At 44.2% G+C, this 24,017-nt stretch overlaps 1 protein-coding gene across 1 annotated transcript; it reads right to left on the minus strand.

Moving 5' to 3' along the window:
- Positions 1–288: 288 nt before the first annotated feature.
- EIF4EBP2 (eukaryotic translation initiation factor 4E binding protein 2) lies at positions 289–24,011 on the minus strand. Its single transcript, XM_008145422.3, has 3 exons — positions 23,538–24,011; positions 7,784–7,969; positions 289–6,803 (listed from the first exon to the last, which is right to left on the minus strand). Exons 1-3 carry the CDS (start codon positions 23,680–23,682, stop codon positions 6,772–6,774), a joined length of 363 nt encoding a protein of 120 aa, XP_008143644.1. The 5' UTR covers positions 23,683–24,011; the 3' UTR covers positions 289–6,771.
- Positions 24,012–24,017: the final 6 nt, after the last annotated feature.

The raw sequence follows: 24,017 nt of genomic DNA on the forward strand, positions 1-24,017 counted from the left end.
AGGCAGGCAGCCCTCTTCAGCGAGAGCTGTTTGGGCTTCCTCGAGGTTGGCACCTAGTTTTCTCGTACATCCGGCCCCAGCACGTACCCCTGCGCCTCCAAGCGCTGCAGGAGGGGACCCATCACCGCCTTGCACACACAGGGCCAGATGGACAGGCAGCGCTCCCTCAGTGGGAGAACGGACACATGGAGTGGCCAACTGCCGCTGCCCATCTCCCTCATCAGCCAGACTCCCAGAATGTGAAACCAACAGGATTTCACCTGAAGATTTAAAAAACAGAACACCAAGTTGATATCCAAGATCTTTATTGATTTAACTGTAACAGCAACCATTGGTGAGAATTTATTTTTTTCACTAATTTCCAAACACCTGCTGGTTTGAAAGGACAGACAAAAAAACAAAACCCCAAAAAACCCAAACCCAAAACAACTGATCACAGAATCACACAGGACTGCCTCAGGACTACACGGTGCCCTCCGCTATCCATCCATGACAGTGAAATGGATGAGGGGTCAGGGTCAGCCACATCAAGGGGGATGAAGGGAAGATCAAAGGAAGAACTGGCAGTCTCTGCTTTTCCATTCAGAATGGATGGAATTGGGCCACTCGTGTCGCTAAGACAGGGAAGGGCATTTTTTAATGTCTAAAATATTTTAAGGATGCTTAAAATGGACACCGAATACGGAGTGTCCACCGGGCTCTCTAAGCCACCTTCTCTAAGGTTTACCCTGGGTAGCACAGGGTCTCCTCACCCAGGTGGAGGGAGATGGGCTCCCTCTGCAGGTGAAGGAAAGGCACTGGCTCACAGTACTCAGTGATTTGGACACGCAGCAGGAGCAGGGTGGCTCACGCGGACAACTCGCCCCTTACCTCTACAGTGTTCCTCCCCCTCTCCTGGTTTCAAGTAAAAATTACCCTTGGCTGGGGCTTTGCCTTTTTCTTTTTTTCTTTTTAAAGATTAAGATGGAGAGAAAGGGATGGCAATGAGCAAGTATGGCTATTCTGTGCTAGATTCATGGAATTCTCCAAGTTTGAAGTGTCCAGGAATTCTGGTTTTAAGCACCGACAAGAGTTCCCTTTGCAAATTTCAGCATGGCTATATGATTATCAAGCATTGCAGCATCTCTCAGCCGGCCTCCCACTCGTAGAAAGGTGGCAGTTAAGAGTTTAAATACTCCCAAAAATGTCTTTTTATCTTCATAATAGTTTCCATCAGCATCTACAGTATGGTCTGCAGGCAGAGGTTAGGCAAAGAGAAACCACAGACCATGTGAACAAGACCTTGAAAGACCTCCTAAATCTAAGCTTTCCCAAAAGGAATAAACTTCCAGAACCAGCACTAAGAAATGTACGTTCCAGAAGCTAAGAAAGGTGACGTGAATGATTGTTTGAAAAAATAGGGATGTACCAATCATCCTTAGTCTTCAGTAAAAAAGTTTCTATGAGCTTGCCGCAAGGAAACTCCAATACTCAACTGGAAAATGATTACTAGAACAGGAAATGCCCCTGGGGTATAAGCATTCTATAGAATTGCCTCCAAATCTGTTTTCATCTTTTATCAAAAGCTGAAAGGTAAAGAACTTTGGGGCGGGGGGAGTATGTGTGATAACTGCACCCCCTTCTAGTCCAGACAGAAACTGCCCTCCCAGAGAAACGATGCCCTTTTAAAACAAACACTACTCCCCGCCCAGAGGTCACAGGTGAGTGATTGAGTTTCGCAGATTTATCAGTAGCTGCCGGTATGCATGTAGCCCAGAAACATGCCAAGAAGGGAAAGTTCTGACCCAAATAAAGGCATTGGGCCTCCTCTTTAAAGAGATATACAAAGGGCCGAGGGCCCTGGCTCAGCAGCTGAGATGCTTGATATCCCATTGAGGAGCCAAGACGGGCAAATAGAAAAAGGTTGTTTCTGGGATATTACTGCCAAGATGATGAGCCCCTTGCACCAGTGGCCGTGATTCAAAGCATATGCTCAATGCCTACTGGCGAATGATGGACTCTGGGGATGAAACCCACACGAACCTAGCGGGCTGCATTCTAACGGAAATGTTTGAACTGGGAAGGTAAGTTCTGAGAGTCCCAAAGAGCTGATAAATAAAACACCATCTAGGCTGACTCCACCTTAAAATCAGAAGGAATAGCATAATAAATTTGAAGGTGCTTTAAAGATGAGTTCCTTACTTTGGGAAGAAATAGCTGTTTCTTAGAGCTGCCTCAGTAGCAATGCTTTTCTTCAAGTCTACACTAAAGCAAGCAGGGCTACAGGTAAGAAAATGTTGGTAAGAGGCAGAGTGTATATCCATATGAGAATATGCATCTTCGAGATGCCTGAAACCTCTAAAACTTGGTCAGGCATGGGTGCCACAAACACACAGCAGACATTCACTAAGAATGCGTTGAACTGACAAACCTCACCCAAGTTTCTCACAAGAGTGAAGACAAGACTGATTCTCTTTAAAAAACCATTTCCATCAAGAGGCCCAGGACTAAGTGGGCACATGAGTTAACCTGTAATACTGAACTAAAGGACAATCAAGCACCGACATTTCTAATTCCCAGATGTTCCCTACTTTGACAAGTAGCTCCTTGGGTGACACCTGACCCAGGTGTTTCAGCTGGTGCAGCTAAAGACTCTGGTGGGCCTGGTTCAGATGCCATCATCTATTTCACCCTGAATGTGAACTCTAAAGCAAGCCGGGCTACAGATAAGAAAATGCTGGTAGGAGGCAGAGTGCAAATCCATACAAGATGAGTTCTTATATTACTTTTCTTCAGCTCAGTAATCCAACAATTACTTCACATTTGCTCTCTTTGCTAGAAACCCTAACTCCGATTGTCAGCTTTAGTGGATCAGCTACACAGGCCCAATTAATTCCCTTTGTCAATTCCTGGCTAGGGGGGGACAGCAAGTGAGTGGTATTGAATTTTAGGGACACCAAGCATAGGACTTGCAAAGTAGCATCTTTGGGCTGCTGTTAGCCAGGCAAGTGTATACGGATTATGCTCTCCTGGGAGCTGCCATTTCCTGCCACCCCTCTCCAAACTAGCAGGTAGCTTTCAGGAAATAGTCTGTCTTCTATCCCGGTTTGGTGATAGCACATCTTAGAAAAACGGTTTTCAGTAGCAACGTATCTCTCAATATATCATCTAGTTTAAACCTAACCCCATTCCCCTTGGCCTGGTTTCATCCTGTTAGGGGTGAGGTGGTTTAAAGATATACCCACAAATTCTTTGATACTGCTCTGTACAGTAGGTAGGGGTCTAATTCTCCCCTTGAGTGCAGGCTGGGCTTAGTGGCTTGTTTCTAAGGAACAGAATAAGAAGTGAAGGTGTGTGCTTTCAGACTGTCATAAAAGGCACTGCAAATTCCTCCCTGTCCCCTCTTCCCCCAGATCACTCACTCGGGGAAGCCAGCTGCCATGGTGTGTGGACACTCACAATATTCTACACAGAGACTCACATGTGGAGAAACTGAGGCATCCTGCCAACAACCAGAGAGAGAGCTCAGAAGTAGATTCTCCAGCCCCAGATGACTGCAGACCCTGCCAACATCTTGAACTGCAACTTTCTAAGACCCTGTGCCAGAACCATGATGCTAAGCTGTTTCCAAATTCCTCACCTATAGAAACGGACAGATGTTTGCCTTTTTAAGATTTTGAGTTTGGGGAGTTACACAGCAATAGATGAGAGAAATGGAAGGACAGAACGCTTGGCTTGGAAGCCTAATACCCAGAAGCGAGTTTCTCTACTCTGTGCTCCTGAGAATGCGGTAAGTATTTAAACAGAATGAGGAAGTGGCGAGCTAAGGAAACCACACTGTAAAAGAACGGAGAACCACGAGGATGCATGTCTCCTGCAGGAATCTGGAGGAAGAGGTCATCTGTCATTAAGATAGACTGTCTTCAGAAGTACAGAAGACGGTTTTCTCTTAAAAGAAAAATACAAACGATCACTAAGATTTTAACCGTTTCACTCAAATGGTACCCTAAGGGTGTTCCCTCCCCAAGGAAAAGTCAGGATAGATGGTTCATTCAGGGATTTATCTCTTCTGAGTTTCCTTTCAAACATCCAGAAGTAAACCACCTATTGGATTCTGGCTTGCCCTGAAAACGATTCTGAGGCTTGGCACAAAGGCGTCATCTGTTGGAATTTGATCTGTTGCCTTGTGAAATCATCTTTAAAATATCAATGAGTGAAGTCAGAGTACTTCTAGTGGCGGTGGACTGCAGGAAAGAAGTTCGCCAAGCAGTAAGGAAGTCCTTGCAGAGGAGGCTAAGGGACTGGGCCGCGGTTGTACTGGACAGCGGACACTCCCAGGAATACTAGAAGCACGGCTTCTGATTAGGGGGCCACGTGCAGAGCTCCCCCAAGTTGTCAGATAAAGGGGAAAATCGTATCTTGATACTACTCAAGCTGGCATGTTTTAATTCCATCCCCACTGCTCAGAGAGACAGCTGAGGTTTCCGTGCAACAATAAAGATCAGGAAGGGGATACTCCTCTGCTCACTGACAGGCCGGCCAGCTGTAGTTGGAGTCGGATTCCATAAGACGCCAAGGCCAGGCTATGAAGAATGACAGCTTCACTCCTAAAGAATCATGCTCCAGGGACAAAGAGGTCCTAAGCAAGCTTCTTAAGCAAATTACAGCGTAACTTGAGATTTTCCAAGAGAATGTAAAGCGAAATCTGGAGTTTAATTAAAATCAGAACAGGGATACAGTAAACAAACAAACAATACTTTTCTGATCACCAGTTTCTGAGACTGAAAGCATCTCCAAAATTTTGGAGGTCCAGCGTATTCCTGAGAGTCATCAACCATCACAAAAGGTTTCACTTTTTGAACTATTCACATTTTATAGCAGAAAACAGAACAGAGTTCCTCAGACATCCTCCCTCTTTTGTCTAAGATGTATTTGCACACAGGGTCTTTTCATAGTTCAAAAGAAAAACCAACAGCTTTCTTTCTTAGCCAACTGGCCTGTTCCTCTCACCCTGGGTTGTGATCTCAATGGATGATTCAGGGCACCAAATCCAACCAGAAATTCCCAGGACATCAGAGGCGACTGGTCTTTCTATGAGGGGACAGAGGCATTAGTCTTTCTAAGAGGGACTGAGTCACTCTCCTGGGATTACTGTGCCAGTCAATAGTCAGGGGGGTGGCTAGGAATTGGGGGGAATGACAGAGCAAAGGGTAAGGGAAAAGAAGGGAGGCTTTTATGAACAACCCACAAGGCAGAATGGTCCAGCTTTACCACCCACCCACTACAAACGCCAAGCATGCACACCCAAAACTAGGAGGAGAAGGAAAGAGCTCATAAGGGACTGCAGGAGACAAAGGATGGTGACATGGAACAGCGGACTCGCCTACAGACATTTCTCACCTTCCTAACACTGGAAGATGTGATTAAAAAGTTGCTGTTCAGAATTTACTGAAAACATATCTAAAAATAGGTCTGTAGTCATCTTAAAAAATAAAAGGTCACTCCTCAGATGAGTGACAGATATTATCAGATACCAACACTTGAGGTATCTTTGATGTATATTTGAAACATGGCCTGGCAGAGAAAAAGGAAGGAGAGAGAAAGAGAGAGGGGGGAGAGAAGGGGGGGGAGGGGCGGGGGGATTCAGAGTACAAGGGGAAAGCAAGAAAACGGGGAGGAACACATTTTGAAGCCCATGCTTATCTATCTCAGCAGCCAAATAAAGCAGGTCCACAAAGGAAAAACATTCAGTTTTTCTAAGGGCATTCCGGAAGTCATCTTTAAACTAAAAATATAAAAAACTGCAGTCTGCGATAATATTACAATGCTCATTGGATTAAAAAAAAACAATGACAACTGAGACTAGTTACTCCAATGGGCCTAGGCTCTTCCAAAATCATGCTTAAGTACTATGATCAGGCCTTATTCAAAGTGCTCTATCTCTGAAGTCATTTGGATGCTCAGAGTACAACAGGACTGCAGCAACATGATGCAAGCAGGGAGGAATAGAAGGGGAGGAAAGAACAGCTGGTTACTGACGCCCCCTCTCATGTAGAGAGTTTAAAAATGTTTGCACACATGTGCTAAGTAAAGGAATGGAAAGATAAACTATTATACCAAAGACAGAAGGCATTCCTCGCAGAGGATGGAGGGGAAGCAGACCTCAGAACAGTGTCACAGGTAGTGCTACCAGAGCTGTACAACCTGTGCTGGCCCCAGGGACAAACACCTTCAGGGACAAGAGCGAGCAGCTCTTTTCTTGTTTATTTCCCTCTGGTTTTGAAGACCCCAAACCAGACTCTTGTAGCACTGAACCATGGGTGGAAGACAGGGAGGAGACACAGGATAAGAACATGAACAATGCTGAACCCAGCAAACCTCTGTAACACTTCCCCAGACTTCCCTGGAAGCCGGCAATTGTTGGTAGGTTGATATCTGATTTGGGATTTTTTTTTTTTTAATTGGAGGGAGAGGGGGGTGTATCTCAATACAAAAATGACTAAGGAAGCAAGAATTCAACTGTTTTCCTTTGTGGGCTGCTTAGTTCTACAGAAATACGCCATGGGCCTTCAATCTAATCTGTCTAAGTGGGAAGGGGGACAGGAAACAGGAAGAGGAAATAGTCAGATGAAGCTCATCTTCGCATCATTTGGCACCCAGAGGAAGAGGAGGGGCGCTGCAATGGGGACTGCTGGTACTGCTTCGGGGTTTTCATTGTTGATCCTATTGGCCAAATCAGGTATACACACAGGTATCGGCGTTGCTGCCGTTCTTCTGATCCTTGCAGGACAGTTAGATGTCCATCTCAAACTGAGCATCATCCCCTAGTTAGAATGAAAAAGATAAAAAGTCTTATACAAAAAGGAAAAGCACAACAGCTTTCATTGCCATTCCCTCTGCACGAGGGTAAAGAATTAATTCAAACTGTCCCATTCTCTGCTGCCTTAACACAATTGTTCTGCTTTGCTTTGGCTGGTCTTTCCAATCGTGGGGGAGAAAGGAAGAATGGCCATCAAATCACCAACTGGAAGGAACATTTGCAAAAAGGATGGAAGTGAAAACCTTCCCAGTGTCCCTTTATCCACAGGTTGACCAAACAGGAATTCCTGGGGTGCTTCTTGCCATCTATCACAGCAGCACACTCTTCTGGAAGTTTTGAACTTTGGCCCCGCTTTGAATCGACACTTTGTCCATTAAAAACTCATTTGGAATTTGAGGGGGCAGAATGCTGGCTTATGTACAGGGGTCACGGAGTGCAACCTGAGGTGGACGTCAGGAGCTGGCTGTTTCCACCTCCCTCTTCTGCTTCCAGAGACAGCAAGGACTCATTATGTGTGTATGTAGGGGCTGTTTATTTAAATATTATAGGCAGTCCTAGAAAACAGGGAGGAAAAACATATTGCTTTCCCCCACAAGCGAGAAATGGAGGCTATTAACCAGTTAACTGCCACAATATTTTGAATTTAACTAAAAAAGGTCCGCCGCTTGCATCTAGAGACGCTTATGGTATACAAATGGCTAAACAGGTTTGTTTTTTTGTGTTTTCCCTAGTCGCATAAAGCCCAAGTTCCCTGATCTTTCTTTTCCCTCTGCATCCACTAGATGAAATTTGATGATTATTTGGAACTTAGGGTTTCCATAACATTTCAATTAACTTTGGTGAGGGTTGTGGGGAGGGAGAACTTAGAGACATATAATTAATTGACCATTAGTTATAATTGAAGCATCAACATTTTCCAACCCACAGCTGACATTCAGATTTCTAGAATCACCCTCTTGGACCCCAATACCAGCATTCTCTTACCAACTGCGTGCTTTCTGTCATGATTGTTCAGGTTGTTCAAATTGTTTACTTCTACTTTGGAGTCTTCGATTAAGGTGCCAGGGCTGGTGACTCCTGGGATATTGGGCAGATGGCAGGGTGGGGTCTGAGCCATGGGAGAATTTCGACGATCCAACAGAAACTTTCGATCATAAATGATTCGGGTTCCTGGAAAACATGGTTGGACAGAGTTTGAAACAAATTAAGGGGTTATCAACATATAATACTACCCAAGAATTTATTTTAAATCCCATCTAATTCTAACCCTTAAGGATTTTACAATTCAAGCAAAAAGGGTTAGCTCGAACTTCCCAGGTCTCTCTGTTATCTCTCCAACTGGGGAAATTCCCTATTTATCCTTCAAGCTTCAGTTCCAACATCACTTCCTTTACAAAGCTTACTTCAATTTTACTGGTCCATTTATTTATGCATTCATTTCATTGGTTGCTTCTTGTATGTGCCCTAACTACAGATTGAACCTGCAACTTTGGCGTATCAGGACGATGCTATAACCAACTGAGCTACGCAGCCAGGGCCTTTTTTTTTTTTTTTTTAGATATTCTTTCCCCCCCATCTTACTCAATACACATGACCTATTACAGGACTCTTGTTTAATCTATTTGTGCCTCTCAAGACTGTTAATTCCTTATGCCAGGGCCATGACTTATTTATATCTGACCTAATCATCATGTAGCTCTTCAAAAAGTTTTAAATAAAGTTATAAAGTATGTGAAAAAATAACCAATAGATGGCCACCTTTAAGTTAAAGGCACTGAGACAGACATTTTTTCCAGACAGAACTATAGTACAGAAGCTGAAACCGACAAACCAGTCTGCTTACCAGTAAGTGCTACCAGAATATTTTATAATAGTTCTGAAGAGTGCACTCTACCTGATAAACAGGTAAGAAAACCTGCTGCTGTCCATTGACAAGTGCCTAACGTTGACTTAATGTAGTGGATGCCTGAGCTCTGCTGCTGATTCTAAGACTACAGCAAGCTCAGGAGGAAAGATGTGGTGACCTTGAGTGAAGTCTGTTGAATGGGTAAGATGGAAAGGGGAGGGCAGCCCAGCACACTAGCCATCCCTGCCCAAGTAACAAAGGGTATAGTCATGTGGAGGTATCTTGCTCAATACTAGGCTTAAAGGTTTAGGCATCCAGTTAAAGGCAATTTTATATAATAAAAGCCTAATATGCAAATCAACCGAACAACGGAACGATTGGTGGAACGACCGGTCGCTATGACGCGCACTGACCACCAGGGGGCAGACACTCAACGCAGGAGCTGCCCCCAGCCTGCAGGCCAGCCAAGGTGGGTGCCAAAGGGGGCCCCAATTGCCCCACTGGTTGCCCCACAGATCAGCCCTGATTGCTGGCCAGTCCTAGGGACCCCACCCATGCACGAATTTTGTGCATCAGGCCTCTAGTCTATATATATATAAAAGCCTAAGCTACCGTTGCGACGGAACGACCAGTTGACCAGTCGCTATGATGTGCACTGACCACCAGGGGGAGCTCAATGCAGGAGCCGCCCCCCGGTGGTCAGTGCGCTCCCATAGCCAACCTCCCACAGCCAGCCAATCTCCCCCGGTCCCTCCCGCCAGCCGGCAAACCTCTTGCGGTCCCTCCCCTCATCCCTCCTGCCCCTTCTGGCAGGTCCCAGCTGGCAGCCAGCAGGAGACCCCAGCTGGCAGCCGGCAGGCCCCGGCCAGCCCGGTCCTGATAGGGACTGGGCGAGACAGCCCCGATAGGCCCTGATCACCGGCCGGGACTAGGGACCCCCACCCATGCATGAATTTCATGCACCAGGCCTCTAGTATTATATAAAAGTAAAACTATGCCAAGTCACTCAGTTTAAAGAGGTAGAATGTAAAAACTACAAAAAGCAGAATGTAAATGCTTTTAGATTCCCAAGTAAAAAGAAAGAATACTGTCATCCTATCCTACATAATAAAAGCCCAGCGACCAAACAGCAGAACGACCAGAACAACCGGTTGACCAGTCGCTATGACGCGCACTGACCACCAGGGGGAAGACGCCCAATGCAGGAGCTGCCCCCTGGTGGCCAGTGCACTCCCACAGTGGGAGCACCGCTTGGCTGACTGGGATGAGCGGTGTTCCCACAGCGGGCCAATCCCCGCAGGCCACACCCCCCACCAATGTACGAATCCCATGCACCGGGCCTCTAGTATTATAATAAGGAGAGTCTGATTCAGGCAGATTTCCTCAAATAACATGTGACAAGCTATATCCTGGGAAATGGAAGAACAAATATACAGCTAACCAATCTACTTGAAACATAAGGAAGCAAGTGGGGAAAAAAAGCAAGGTATTTACTGCAAGAGGAATAAAAACTCTGGAGTTTTCCCAGAAAAGAAAATAAATAAATATTTAATCTAAATAAGTAACACCAACTTTAAATAGTTGGGAAATGAATTACAAACTCATTAATTTCCTTGGGATTAATAGCTGCGATAGTACCATGACACTGTTATGCCAATGCTAGTAAATAATTTCCTTTTGACTAGATGGAAAAGAGTCAAACTATGTGAGGAAGTGAGTGGCCAATAGAGACTCTACCCTCCACCCCCACTATCCTTGCTGTAACAATCAAAATTAAGCACTAAACATACTATCTTCTCAATAATACTACAAATCAGTCACCTTTATGGCTTTCAAACGAACTCCAAAGGATATCAACTTTCTTTTTTATTGTCTAGTTCTGTTGCAACTATACTGCACACACAATCATATTTATAGTTTATAAAAAGGGGGGGGAAAAATCTGGCTCTCAGCCTCTCCATAATAAACTACTAAGAAAAATACTGTGCCATACTTGGAACCTACTAAGACAGCATTTTTGAAGATATCTGTATCAAAATCTTCTGGGATTCTTGTTTAAAAAACATTCCAACTGAATTCAAATCCTTGGGATTAGAACTTGGAAATCAATAATTTTTTTTCAAGTTCCCCAATCATTCACGAGTTCATTAAAGTTAAGAACCCAACATCATTCTCCTTCCAAAACCCTGGTGACAGTGCTTTAAGAACAGAGCTAACCAGAGGCACAATCTGAACTGACCCTATGGTCTCCTGACTCCCAGTCCAACTCTCTTTCCGGTCTACCTCACAGGCACTATGATCTTCAAGAGCGGGAGTGAGTTGCCTAAAGTGAAAGGGATGGAAGGGTATTCCTTAATATAAATAACAGGCAAACAGCACATGGTATGGCAAGAAGTTTATACCAATCATTTGCCCTAAAGCACTGCTTTTCATGACAGGATGAGGGGAAGTGGTGGAGGCAGTTTTTTGGTTTTTTTTCCTAGTTTGGCAAGGCCTGATTACTTATACATTTTATAAATTATTTAATCTTTGTACTTCTTCTAACATTAGAGAAATGTACCATTTTTAAAATTATATGAATAGGGCCCAGCCGATGTGGCTCAGTGGTTGAATGTTGACCTACAAACCTGGAGGTCATGGCTCGATTCCTGGTCAGGGCACATGCCCAGGTTTAGGGTTTGGTCCCAGATCATACCAGAGGCAGCCAATTGATGTTTTTCTCTAACTCTCCCTCTCCCTTCTTCTCTCTCTAAAAATCAATAAAGACATTAAAAATAAAAATTATACTAACAACTCAAAAAGGCATCTGGATATTATGAGTCATTTTGGATAGCAGAAAACAGTTCAACTTTCAAAAAGTGAATTAATTTTAGTTATTTTGGATGAAAATTTTTCTATATGGATTTAAAACATTTTACTATCTTAAACAGAAAATCCAACCCTTTCTTGATGAATCAGGGTCATTATTATGAAAACTAGAGGCCCAATGCACGAAATTCGTGCAAAAGTAGACCTTTCTTCCCCTGGCTGCCGGCACCAGCTTCCCTCTGGCACCCGGACCCGGGCTGGCTTCCCTCCGGCCACCCACAGGCACCTGCGACAGGCTTTACTGCAGCCCTGGCTTCATCCAGAAGGACGTCCAGAATGATGCCCAGTCTAATTAGCATATTACTCTTTTATTATTATAGATCATTTTTTATATTATGTTGTATCCTAGGAAGTCTCAGCATTTATTCAATTGAAGCTCTTTATTTTCCTTACACTACGACTGCCAAGGTTGTACTTAGGCCCCTCCCTCTATAGTTTGTCTCCTCCCCCACTCTTAGGCTAAGAACTTTGCCTTTCCCCCATGTCTTAGTCAGCGTGGGCTGCCATAACAAAATACCATAGAAGGCATAGCTTAAACAGAAACTTATTCTCTTACAGTTCTTGGGCAATCCAAGATTAAGGTGCCAGCATGACAGAGGTACTAATCCCACCATGAGGGCCCTCATGGCCTATTCTAATAACCTTTCAAAAGCCCCATTTCCAAATATTGTCACAATTTGGGTTAGGGCTTCAACATTTGAACATCTGAAAGGGTGTGTGTGGCAAGATTCTACCTATAATGCACCCTTCACCCATTCAAACTTGAAGCTTCTAATCTGTTGGGTTTGAAAATCGGTGATGTGCTTGAGAGAACGTTATACTATATAATAATCCTATATAATAAAGAGGTAATATGCAAATTGAATGTCACTCCAACACACAAGATGGCTGCCCCCATGTGGTCACAAGATGGCCACCACAAGATAGCCGGCAGGGGAGGGCAGTTGGGGGAGACCAGCCCTGCAGGGGAAGGCAGTTGGAGGGGACCAGGCTGGCAGGGGAGGGCAGTTAAGAGGCGACCAGGCTGGCAAGGGAGGGCAGTTGGGGGAACCAGGCCAGCAGGGGAGGGCAGTTGAAGGAGGGGGGGGGAGCAGGCCTCCAGGGGAGGAAAGTTAGGGGCAACCAGGCCGGCAGGGGAGGGCAGTTAGGGGCAATCGGGCTGGCAGGAGAGGGCAGTTAGGCATCGATCAGGCTGCAGGGGAGCAGTTGGGGGGTGATCAGGCTGGCAGGCAGAAGCGGTTAGGGGCAATCAGGCAGGCAAGCAGTCGAGCGGTTGTGAGCCAACAGTCCTGGATTGTAACAGGTACATCCCTCGAGGGGTCCCAGATTGGAGAGGGTGCAGGCTGGGCTGAGGAACACACACCCCCCCCCCCCCCCACCGCCGTGCACGAATTTCGTGCACTGGACCTCTAGTGTAAAATAAGAGCAAATAGGCGGAGAGGGGGCCTGATAGCTTTCCAATGAACAAAGGGAAGGAAATTTAGTGGATGGACTTGGCATATCTGTTGTGTCACCCCCACTTTTTTTGTCACTACTAAGTTTCAGAGAGGTTTCACTTTGAAATGTTCTTACCAACATTAAATTTGCAAGTCAGAACAAGATTACTCTCACTTCTGCAATACACCAAGCGCAGAAACTGGAGATGAGGTGTTAGAAAAAAGCACAGGATAAAAGTAAGCTTTCTATTTCTAAATTACCTATTAGCAATAACATATGCATTAAAAACTATAATTGAATCAACTAGGAAATAAGTAATAGAGATTCTACTTATATGTGTGAGGTATAAGAGAAACTTTGAAGAACTTCTATGACTGCATCGGTGATAAGATACATTTTTTACAACTTTGTCAATATATGTCACATATAATTCATTCAAAGTTTTAGTACATCTACAGAATTGTGCAACCATCACCACAATCAATTTTCAAACAGTGTCATCATCCTCAAAAGATAACCCACACATATTTAGCAGTCCCTTCCCATTTTCTTCCAACCTCCTCCAGTCCTAGGAACTGTTTTCTGTCTCTATAGATTTGCCTTTTCTGGACATTTCATATCAATGGAATCATATGTGGTCTTTTTATGACTGCCTCTTCCACTTGCATAATATTATCACAGTTCATCCATGCTTAGCATTTATCAGTATTTTATTTTTTATTGCCAAATAACATTCTATTTTAGGTATATATCATTTTATCATTTAATTAGTTGATGGATATCTGAGTTGCTTTCATTCTGAATAATGCTCCTACAAACATTCATGTACAAGTTTTGTGTGGACATAGAATGTGGTCAACTGAGAGGGGAGGAGAAATGAGGTAGAAAGTAATGAAAGTGTCCTAGATTCCTCATCTTTCATTGGGAATCAATGGTATTATCTAATGTTCAGAAATCAAGAAATTGTGGTATAAAGCAACAGTGGTAACCAATAAAAGCACTATAAACAGAAACTATTAAAAGCAGTTGTCTACTGACATTCTACTTTGCATTTTATGCACTTCTCTTCAGTTTGATTTTTCTTTTTTCTATTTTGTTTTTAAAATGTGCATGTATTGCCTGGCTGCCCGGCTGGCATGGCTCAGTGGTTGAACATTGACCTATAAACCAGGAGGTCATGGTTCCATTCCTGGTCACGGGCACATGCCTGGGTTGTAGGCTCGATCCCCAGTGTAGGGTGTGCAGTGGGCAGCCAATCAATGATTCTCTCTCATCACTGATGTTTCTATCTCTCTCTCTCCCTTCCTCTCTGAAATCAATAAAAATATCTCTATATATAAAAGCCTAAGCGATTGCTCAATTGGTAGCTATGACGCGCACTGACCACCAGGGGGCCGATGCTCAACGCATAGGCATAGAAACATGGAACAGACTGATGAATCTCAGAGGGAAAGGGAGAGGAGGGAGGGTGGGAAGAGATTAACCAAAGATCTTATATGCATACTAGAGGCCCGGGTCCCTCAGCCTGGCCTGCAAGGACCAGGCCGAAACCAGCAGTCCCACATCCCCCAAGGGGTCCCAGATTGCAAGAGGGTGCAGGCCAGGCCAAGGGACCCCACTGGTGCACGAATCCGTGCACTGGGCCTCTAGTATTTAAATAAAATAAAATAAAATGTGCATGTATTACTTTAGTTTTCAAGTCTGGATTTCAGAACAAACAGAAACTTTTAGATCTAGGGTTAGCACTAGATATTTATAAATTTTCTTTATCCCTTGGTGACCAGATATTAGGATAAATCTAGTATCTTGAGCCAGCATGTTCGTGATGCTGACATTACAAGCAAATACGACAGTAATACCAAGTCCCTTTGATGGAGAGTAGAAAAAAAGCTTCTCTACCTATTGATCTAAAAACTAGTGAATTTTCAAATGGCACAGAACAAAAAGGCCAATGAATGAGGCCCAAAATTATGCTTGCCAAGATGGTTAATACAGAAACAAGGTCATTCCAGTCTAAGGGCCTCTTCCAAGGCCAAGTGGCTTAGTTTAAGTGATAATCCAAGCATTAAGCTATGTACCTAAGAAATTGTGTAACTTGAAATAAAACCACCTAGAGAATGTCCACTGTAACATGGCTGACAAGGCAGCAGTTAACTCTACTTTCCGAGTGTTCCCATCATAAATTCTGTTTAACTAAGGCTGCTTCCAGAATCAGAATTAAGCACACACTCATGCAAATAGAGAGCTCAGAACAGAAATATAAGTTGCCCAAATTGCATAACTTAAATGAGATGGTGACAAAACCCTCCAAGAAGGCTGAGATGGACCTACACCCTCATACCAAGTGCCCCAAGCAAGAAGGGAGTGTGTGGAGTCAAAGAGGGCCTCCCTCAGGGGACAGTCTCCATTGAAGAAGAAAATCTTTCCCAGAAAACCCTGGCCAACTTCCCCCTACATCTCATTTGGCCAGAACTGGGTAAGATGCCCACTAAAATGAAAACTGGGGAAGCTATAGATTTATCATGGTGTACATCCTGGGGCCTACACACTGCCATTAAAAAAATGAGGACATCTGGGGTAGCATAGAAGATGGAATACTATTAGATTAGAAACCAATTGTGTTTAATATTTACTTAAATTAAATAACTACTAATTTAACCAAAATGGGTTAAAATTTCAATTAGGAGGTTGGGAGGTAGAAGTATATATATTGGGAGAAGGGTGTATCCTCCTCTTCCAAAGTAGGAAATTAACTGTTAAAAAAAAAAAACAAAACAAAAAAACCTGAGACATAGCATTAAGTCCTGTTATTCAGAAATCAAGAGTAAACACTAGAAGAAACAGCTAATAATTTAAAATGGTTTCTCTGGGGAGTGGAAATGGAGATTAGAGGAGATGGGGCATGATGCTGCTTTATGTTATTAGTCTAATAATACTATCCTTTTCAAGCCTTACTTTCATAGGTATAAAAAATAAACGTAAAATAAAAATAAAAGGGTAAAAGCATGAATTTTGAAGACATTATGCTAACTCAAACAAGTCAGTCACAAAAGGACAATTATTAAATGACTATTTATATAAGTTACAAAGAGTAGTCAAATTCATAGAAACAGGTAACAGAATCGTGGTTGCCAAGAGCTGAGAGTGAGTGGATAATGGGAAGTTATTATTTAATGGGTATGAAGTTTCCATTTGGGAAGATGAAAAAGTCCTGGAGTTGTATGGTGGAGATTACTGCAAAACAATGAGAATATACTCAATGCCATGAAATTGTACACTTAAAAATGGTTAAAATGGTAAATTTTGTTATGTATATTTCAACACTATAAAAAATAAACTTGATTTCAGACTTCTAGCTTCCAAATATGAAAATAAATTTCCGCTGTTTAAAGCCTACCCCTCTGCCCCACAAAAAAATTTAAGATCAAGAGACAGTGTAAACAACAAAAACCCTACAAGGAATTGAAGAAAACAAACAAACAAACAAAAAAGGTGACCCCAAAGTACTTGTAAATATACTACTAAACATACACACAACAGACTGGCACTGCTAAGGCAGCAAAGGCCACGAGGAAGGAAGGTATCCTTCAAAACTAGAAAATGAATTAAAAAGAAACAAAGCACTTGTCAATTAACCTTAGTATTCCATCAGGAATTCTCGACAATTCTCCATCTATGCCTCATGTAAGGGCCTGCCAAGAGATCAGAAATAAAGATGAGCAAGCAGCAAAGTGCTTCTAACGAAAGGAATTCAGCCTCCCCCAACCCCCAATAAGGGAAAATAAGAAGTGAAAATACAGAAAGGACTTATAAAGAAAGTTGTTTTCTCTGCTTTTTATTCCTTCAACTTGGGAGGGTGATAAAAGCCTGTGTTTGACTGATTAAAGCACATTCCTGAACGAACTTCAGTTTTAAACATCTGTTCTTCATGGAGGCTCTGGAGGAAAAAGACTCTTACTAGTAAAAGCTCTATGCCAGATAAAGCAGAGGAAACTAAAAGCTGCCTAATTCAGTATCCTCCAGGGAGGCTGATGGTGGCCAGCCCATGTTCAGTGTGTGCAACCATGAAATTCCTAACGTGCTAATAAAACCAAGAAAGGGACAATTTTCACATCAACAAAAGGAACAATGGGAGACTCAGGATCTAATAACTTAGTGTATGACCAAAATTACTGTGGCAAATGGAAAGCATCCATGGTTTCTGTAAAGCCAATCCTACCGTCTTTTGACTAACTCCAAGTCTCAATAATGTCCGGGAGCAAAGATTTCGAAGATATTAAGGTCAAAGGATGGCTCCCTGCCCAATCACTTAGGGCACTGCCATAACAGAACACACACCTAGGCTGAGAGGAAAGCTGACAATGACTGTGCTCCTATTCAGAAGGTCCAGTGTTGTTAAAAGAGGCCTTAGAGAGCATCTGCATGCAGGAAGCCTGTTATTTTACAGGTGAAGAAACTAATATCCAGAGAAGTTAAAAGTATTTGTGGAGATCACAGTGACACAGGAGTTTGGAAATCAACATAAATAAGTGAGGTCCTCTAAGCAAGTATGGTTCTCTTGAGTCTTGGCTGCAAAAAATGAATGGAAACAAATGATCTTTTAAGCTAGTACCAGGTCCAAAATGGTGTATGAACCACAAATTAATTTTAAATGTAATCTGATTTTAAGTTTATCTAGCTTTGACCATCAGAAAACCTGGGTCAAAATGAAGTATATCGAATATGTCCACTTCTGTTTAGGCTTGAACATTCATCTTGAAATAAATTTTCTCTACAAAAAATGCCAGGCCCTTAACTGCAGGAAATGCTGGTTGGGATCCAACTGCAATCTGGATCCATTCTTTGGACTAGATTTCACAGATGTTGTGGCTCAGCCTGTCTGTAATGCTAATAACTAATGAAGGATCACTGCTATTGGTATGGGGAAAGTACTCAGATTCAAATCTGGCTTTCACTCCAACAATTTGCTCTCCTCCCAAGTTCACTTGCCTTAGGCACTTCTTATTAAAAATAAAAAAAAACGGGCCCGGCCAGTGTGGCTCAGTGGTTGAACATCAACCTATGAACCAGGAGGTCACAGGTTCGATTTCTGTCAGGGCACATGCATGGGTTGCAGGCTCAATCCCCAGGTAGGGGTTGTGCTGGAGGCAGCCAAACATTGATTATCTCTCATCTTTGATGTTTCTCAATCTACCTCTTCCCCCTTTCTCTGTGAAATCAACAAAACCATATATTTTAAAAAATTGAAAATGGTGCCCTAGCCAGTTTGGCTCAGAGGATAAAGCGTTGGCCTGGGGACTGAAGGGTGCTGGGTTCGATTCCCGGTCAGGGCACATGCCTGGGTTGCAGGCTTGAACCCCAGTGGGGGGGGTGTGGGAGACAGTCGATCAATGATTCTCTTTCATTATTGTTGTTTCTCTCTCTCTCTCCCTCTCCATTCCTATCTGAACGCAATAAAAATATTTGAAAAAAATTTGAAAATGGTAACCTAGGCTTCACCTAGTCAATTAAGTTGAATGACTGAAAGTCTCGACTGACTTTTGTCCTACTACAAATGGAGCAACCAAAGTCTTTTAATTTGTTCTTCTGAAGTCTTGAAAAGGTTCTGCCATTTACCAAGAAACTATTCTCCTGCTCAGGCTCCCTTTCTCCCCAATCAGCAGAACTAGCTTTCCCCACGTTAACTTTACCCTGTCTGATATGCAAACCTTTAGCAGGAATTAAGCCTACAGTGTCTGTAAACCATGCAAGACCCCCTACTATAAAATTGTCCCTAAGACTCCAGTCCTCAAAGTCTTTGCTAAATAACCCCTGGGAGAGCTAGCTTACAGATTCGTCCCTTTTCATCCTTTCTATTAGACAATTCCACCTTGCACAGGTCTGTCCTGCACGCTGCAACACCAACTTGTAAGAGCCCTGTCTTCTCTTGCCAGAATACACCTGGCTTACAGCACTGCCGAGTACCTTCAGGATGAGGACTTGCTTACTGCCTTCTGCAGGCTCAGAATTCAGTTTCTCATCAGCAAAACTGCACCCAACATAAAAAAATAAAGTACATCTTCTTTAATATATCCTTTGGCTGCTGATGAATATGAGACTAAAGCTGACTCTCCCATGGAGTGGCAACACATGTTAAATTGTGTTACTCTGAGATCAGTAAATGCCATCTTCCTTGAATACAAGGCAAAATGATTGACACCTTTCATTATGTTTTCCATGCACTTCTCACATGTAATAATGAAAGCCCTTTTGTTAATTAACGAAAGCTAGAGAGCCAAAGAGTACATTTGTTTGTTCAGAAGTTTTTGGCCTAGAATAAACTCAGCCCAAGGTCACTGAATTAGAAATTTTACAACAGTCAGAAACTGCCCTTCCTTCCCCATATCTACACACTGAACTCTATTCATCTCTACTAAGAAACCAGATTAAAACTCAGGACTCCCACAAAGTACTCTTATTTTATTAACTATCTGAACAGATTCTTTCCCCTTCTTTCTGCCTTCTCCTTGGTTTACTGACCCTTCCAATGGCCTTCAGGTAATTCTGGCCCAGTGAACCAATAACAACTCTGGCAGAGAAAGAGTCAAGGCATGAACAAGATTTCAGGCCATCATAGTTAGTTCCCCTCTGGTGCTCTTGTTATGGCAACAGCACATTTTTCCACAGCTGATGAGGCTGTTATGCAGGGAAAAAAAGGCAGAAAAGCTAAAAGAGGTATCTATATTTCTGCTCATTCCCCAGAGCACAAGTCTCCCTGAAGGAGACAGTTCAGAATTTACAAAAGGAGTAAGGTAGCAGAAAAAATCGCATTAGCTAGCATTCCAGAGGTAGAAAAGTCTCTTTAAATGTCTGAAAACTTCCTTTTTCAGCAAAATAAGCATCTTATGATGGCAGGAGGAGAAAACTGGGATAGGGATAGGACACTAAATTTGAGGCTACTCACTGCCATTAATTCGCAGTATGGCACTCACTAACAAGTTACTTAATTTCTCAGGGCCTCAGTTTCTCTCAGCTAACCAGTGTTGTGAGAGTGAAGCCAAATAATAACTTTACCTTCCACTGAGGCTAGAAGTAGCTTCTCAAAAAACCAAAATAAAATAAAATCCAAGGGCATTTTTTCTTGCTTTTAATTTATTCAACAAAAATTTTTCTCTTCCCTAATAATGAAAAAGCAACATGAGAAATCTAAGAGATTACAGCAAGTGTGTTTTCACCCACCTCTCATTTCTCAAACCGAAGGAAGGCAATTCTGAGAAACCTTTTTAAGGGTAGGCTATATCCTCTGATCCGCAATGAATAAAGAACTCAAGAGGGGAGAGATGGAGATAGTTAAGTTCACTATGTTGTGAAAGTCCCTGCCCAGTCTGATCATGTAGGGCATTCAACACATCAACTGTTATCCTGGAATGCTCTGACATGTATATGTCTCCAAGTCTGAGACAGGAAATGCTAATCCCCTTCCTTCCCAGTAAACAGATTTCCAGGACAAGCCTACTGACTCCAATTTTTCTAAATGTTTTCAAGTCTGAAATATGTGTTAGCACTTAACGCTATACAAGTATTTAGTTCTAGAACTAAAAACCATTTCCATCCTCGATACCCACCAAGGTTTCTAAGACCATACAGCCCTGGCCAGTGTGGCTCAGTTGGTTGGAGCAGTGTCTTGGGCACGGAAGGGCCACGGGTTCCATTCAGGTCAGGGCACACCCAGGATGGCGTAAGGGAGGTAGCGGATCGATGTAAAACACTGCCTGTCTCTCTCACTCTTTCCCTTCCCCTCTCTAAAATCAACAAAAACATATCCTTGGATGAGGATTAAAAAAATATATTTTAAAACCATTCAGAGCAAGGATTGCATTTCCTACCTTTGTCTGTAGTCCTCCTTTGTGCAAAGCACTGCACTGGGCCTACAAAACTCACTTCCAAGATACCTATCCACATTAATTCAGGAATTCAGGTGCTGGAGGAGACCAAAAAACAACAAACTGTTTACCCTGGTTCTGGGAAATAAAATTAATTATATGGGGGGGGGGGGGGGTAAGGAGACAGAGGAATGTAACAAGACAAATGAACAAACCATGAGGGCAGAGAATTTCCAAAGGGGAAATTAAATCAATGAGTATTAAACATCTCAACTGCACTGCGTTAACTGCTATAAAATAGTGACTAAATCCAATCACAACAGTGCTATATCCTCTAAACACATTATGTAAGTCTTTGTGTTAAAAATCCAAAGATCATGATGTGTTCTACCATAAATACAGACTTAATATAATAGATGAGCTAACATGACAAGTATTTAAATCTGGAAAACAAACAACAACTGTGTGTGCAGAGACTATCTGGAGGCAGGTTCAGTGATATTTGAGAAAGTGTGTTGGGTCAATCCAATCAGTATTCTTGGCAGAATCTTCCCAAGCATTTTAGAAACTAATCCAAACTACCAGACTGGATTCTATCTTTAAAGCAAAGCCTAAAGACCAGGCCCTTATTTTAAAAGCATGGTAGCCTGGCTCTTTGAAATATGCCAAAAGGGTGACCCTCTGTGCCTCTTCCCTCAGGGGAATAATGATTACTATATTATCAGTGATTTTTCCACCGGTGTGCCACAAGAATTTTAAAAACATGCCATATCTGACTAGTCAGGGGCCCTGACCTCTTTTCCCTTAGACTGTCAAATAAAAAAATGACAACAGCCAACACAACTGCCATCCGGTGTGCAGGAATCAAAATTACATCTATTTTTTGTCAGATGCGCAAAAAATACTTTTTGGTATGCTGTAGATTTTAGTAATTAGGTTATGTGTGCCATGAGCTGAAAAGAGATGAAAAAAATCAATGCTATAAAGCTAAAAGTTTAATTCCTTCCCCCAAACAAATAACAGTTGAGTTGCAATTATTACATTATATCTTCTGAACGGCTGGAAGCAGAGGCATTTACTGACCACAAAGCATTCTCTAAGTTATAAATTCCTTTCCATCACCTCAGAAAACAATATCCATTCCTTAATAGCTGTCAGTTCAAGTTTAAGACGACACTATTTGGAACAGATTCTGCGCTGCAGAAAATCTTTCACAATTAAAAAGCAAGGTCTCAACATGTTCAGGGGCTGGCCTTAAAGAGATCAGGTGAGGAGGGAGGTTTCTCCAACGAAGTAAGCCACCTCACTAAGAAACTCCGTTTTGCAGTTAAAACATTCCTTAAACTCAGCTGTCCACGCATGAACTTCTCTGGCCAGGTCATTTTAAAGTCTTCCAAGCCAGCCACCCCTCCTCCTAGAGCCTGGCTAGATTCCTCTGTAGAACTCTCTCCCAGATTTTTATCCCTTGTTGGCAAGGATGTCTTCTTACTCTAAGGTCCCTTCTATTGTGCAACGCATTGAATTCAGGGATCGCCGAGGCCTAACCGAGCGGGTTTGGGTGTAGTTCAGCGGGTGAGCCCAGCCTGCGGGAACGACCCAGCAATCCTGGAGACTGCAGGGGCTGCCAGCACAGTCCCAACCCTCTGGTGACCGGGCGCCCCGTCACCAAAAGAAGGCAAAGTTCCGAAGTTAAAAATGAAGCACCATTCCCTTCAGTGAGGTCCCTCAAGATCTCTTTCCAGTCTCCTCCCTTTGGAGAACAGCCCAGTCTGGGGACACAACCTTTGAGCTCCCTTTTCCCCTGACCAATTCACCTCTACCCCAGTGTTCTTCCTTGTCAACAGTTCCTGGTCGTATTTTGAAAAGCAATGCCCAGGAACCTTCCTCTGCACTGCCCCTTCCTCGAAATCAAGCAATCCCACTGGCCAGGGCGCCCCCTCAATAATGGCCTCTTCCATCTACCTCCAAGCCCGCCGCTGCCCAAACCCTACCCCCTTACGGCTGCCAGCGCCCTACCACCCCCACCTCCTTTCCCTTGGCTATTACTTGAGCATTACTTGATCATCACTCTGTCCTCCAGCCTGGGCCTCCCCCCGCCCGTGGGGCCTCGTCCGCAAAGTAAACAATGCTGTCAAAGCAGGATAAGCTGGGCGAGGCTTCCAAACCCCGCATTCCAGCCTGCTCCTGGTGCTCTAAAAGCAGCAAAACAAGTCGTCGCGGGGTCCCAGGAGCGAATTCCTCTTCCCAACTTCCTTTCTTTAAAAGGCCTAGCAGACAGCTCCAAAATCAAGTATTAGTGTGCACAAATGCACAACACGCAAGAGGAAGAGGCAATGCGGAATGAGTGCAAGGCCAAGTGCAGACGAATTTGCCCGGGAGGAGTCGGAGAAGGGGGAGAAAACTAGGTCGAGTGCCACGAAGCGGGAACAAGGGCTTTTTTTTTTTTTTTTTGCAAAGAAGGGCCACGTTTCCAGAGTGGGCGCGCGCTCAATCGAGCTGCGAGCGCGAGAGAACGCGAAGTTAAGGTTCCCAAAAGCAGTCCCACGGGGCTTTGGGGGAGCTGGGCAGGTTGGGTCGGGCCAGTTGGCCCAAGCCAGCGGCCCAGCGTGGACACGCCCTGAGTTAAAGGGCCGTGGCGGGAGGCTGGGGAGACAGGGCGGAGGTAGCTGGCTGCAGGCTCGGGGAGCTGTGGGCCGGAGGGTGCCCGGGTCGGGGGGTCGCTCACCTCCCGGTGTGGTGGAGAAGAGCGTCCCCCCGGGCGTGGTGCAATAGTCATGAGGTAGCTGCGCGGCGTCGCTGATGGGCACGGTGCGGGTGGGGATGGCACGGCTCTGGCTGGGCTGGTGGCCGCTGCCGGCGGACGAGGACATGGCTCTGGGCGCGGGATCTCGGCTTTGTGCGGCGGGAGAGCAGGCGGGCGGCGGCGGCGGCAGCGGCGGCGGCGGCGGCGGCGGCTGGGGGCTCGGGCTCCTCCGGCAGCCCTGGCGCGCGGAAGGGCAGGCGGGGCTCGGCGCGCTCCGCTCGCTCCTCTCAGGCTTCCTCTCGTTCCCTCGTCCCGCTCCGCTCCCGCCGCCGCCCTCTCAGCCGCCGCCGCCGCCGCCGCCTGGTTCTCCGGCCTCCGCCAGCAGCCTCAGCAGCAGGAGCAGCGGCAGCAGCGGCGACGACGACCGGAAGCGGGTGAAGGCGGGAGCCAGAGGGAGTTCGG

Source organism: Eptesicus fuscus, chromosome 17 (genome assembly GCF_027574615.1).
Source record: "Eptesicus fuscus isolate TK198812 chromosome 17, DD_ASM_mEF_20220401, whole genome shotgun sequence".
Lineage (NCBI taxonomy): Eukaryota > Metazoa > Chordata > Mammalia > Chiroptera > Vespertilionidae > Eptesicus > Eptesicus fuscus.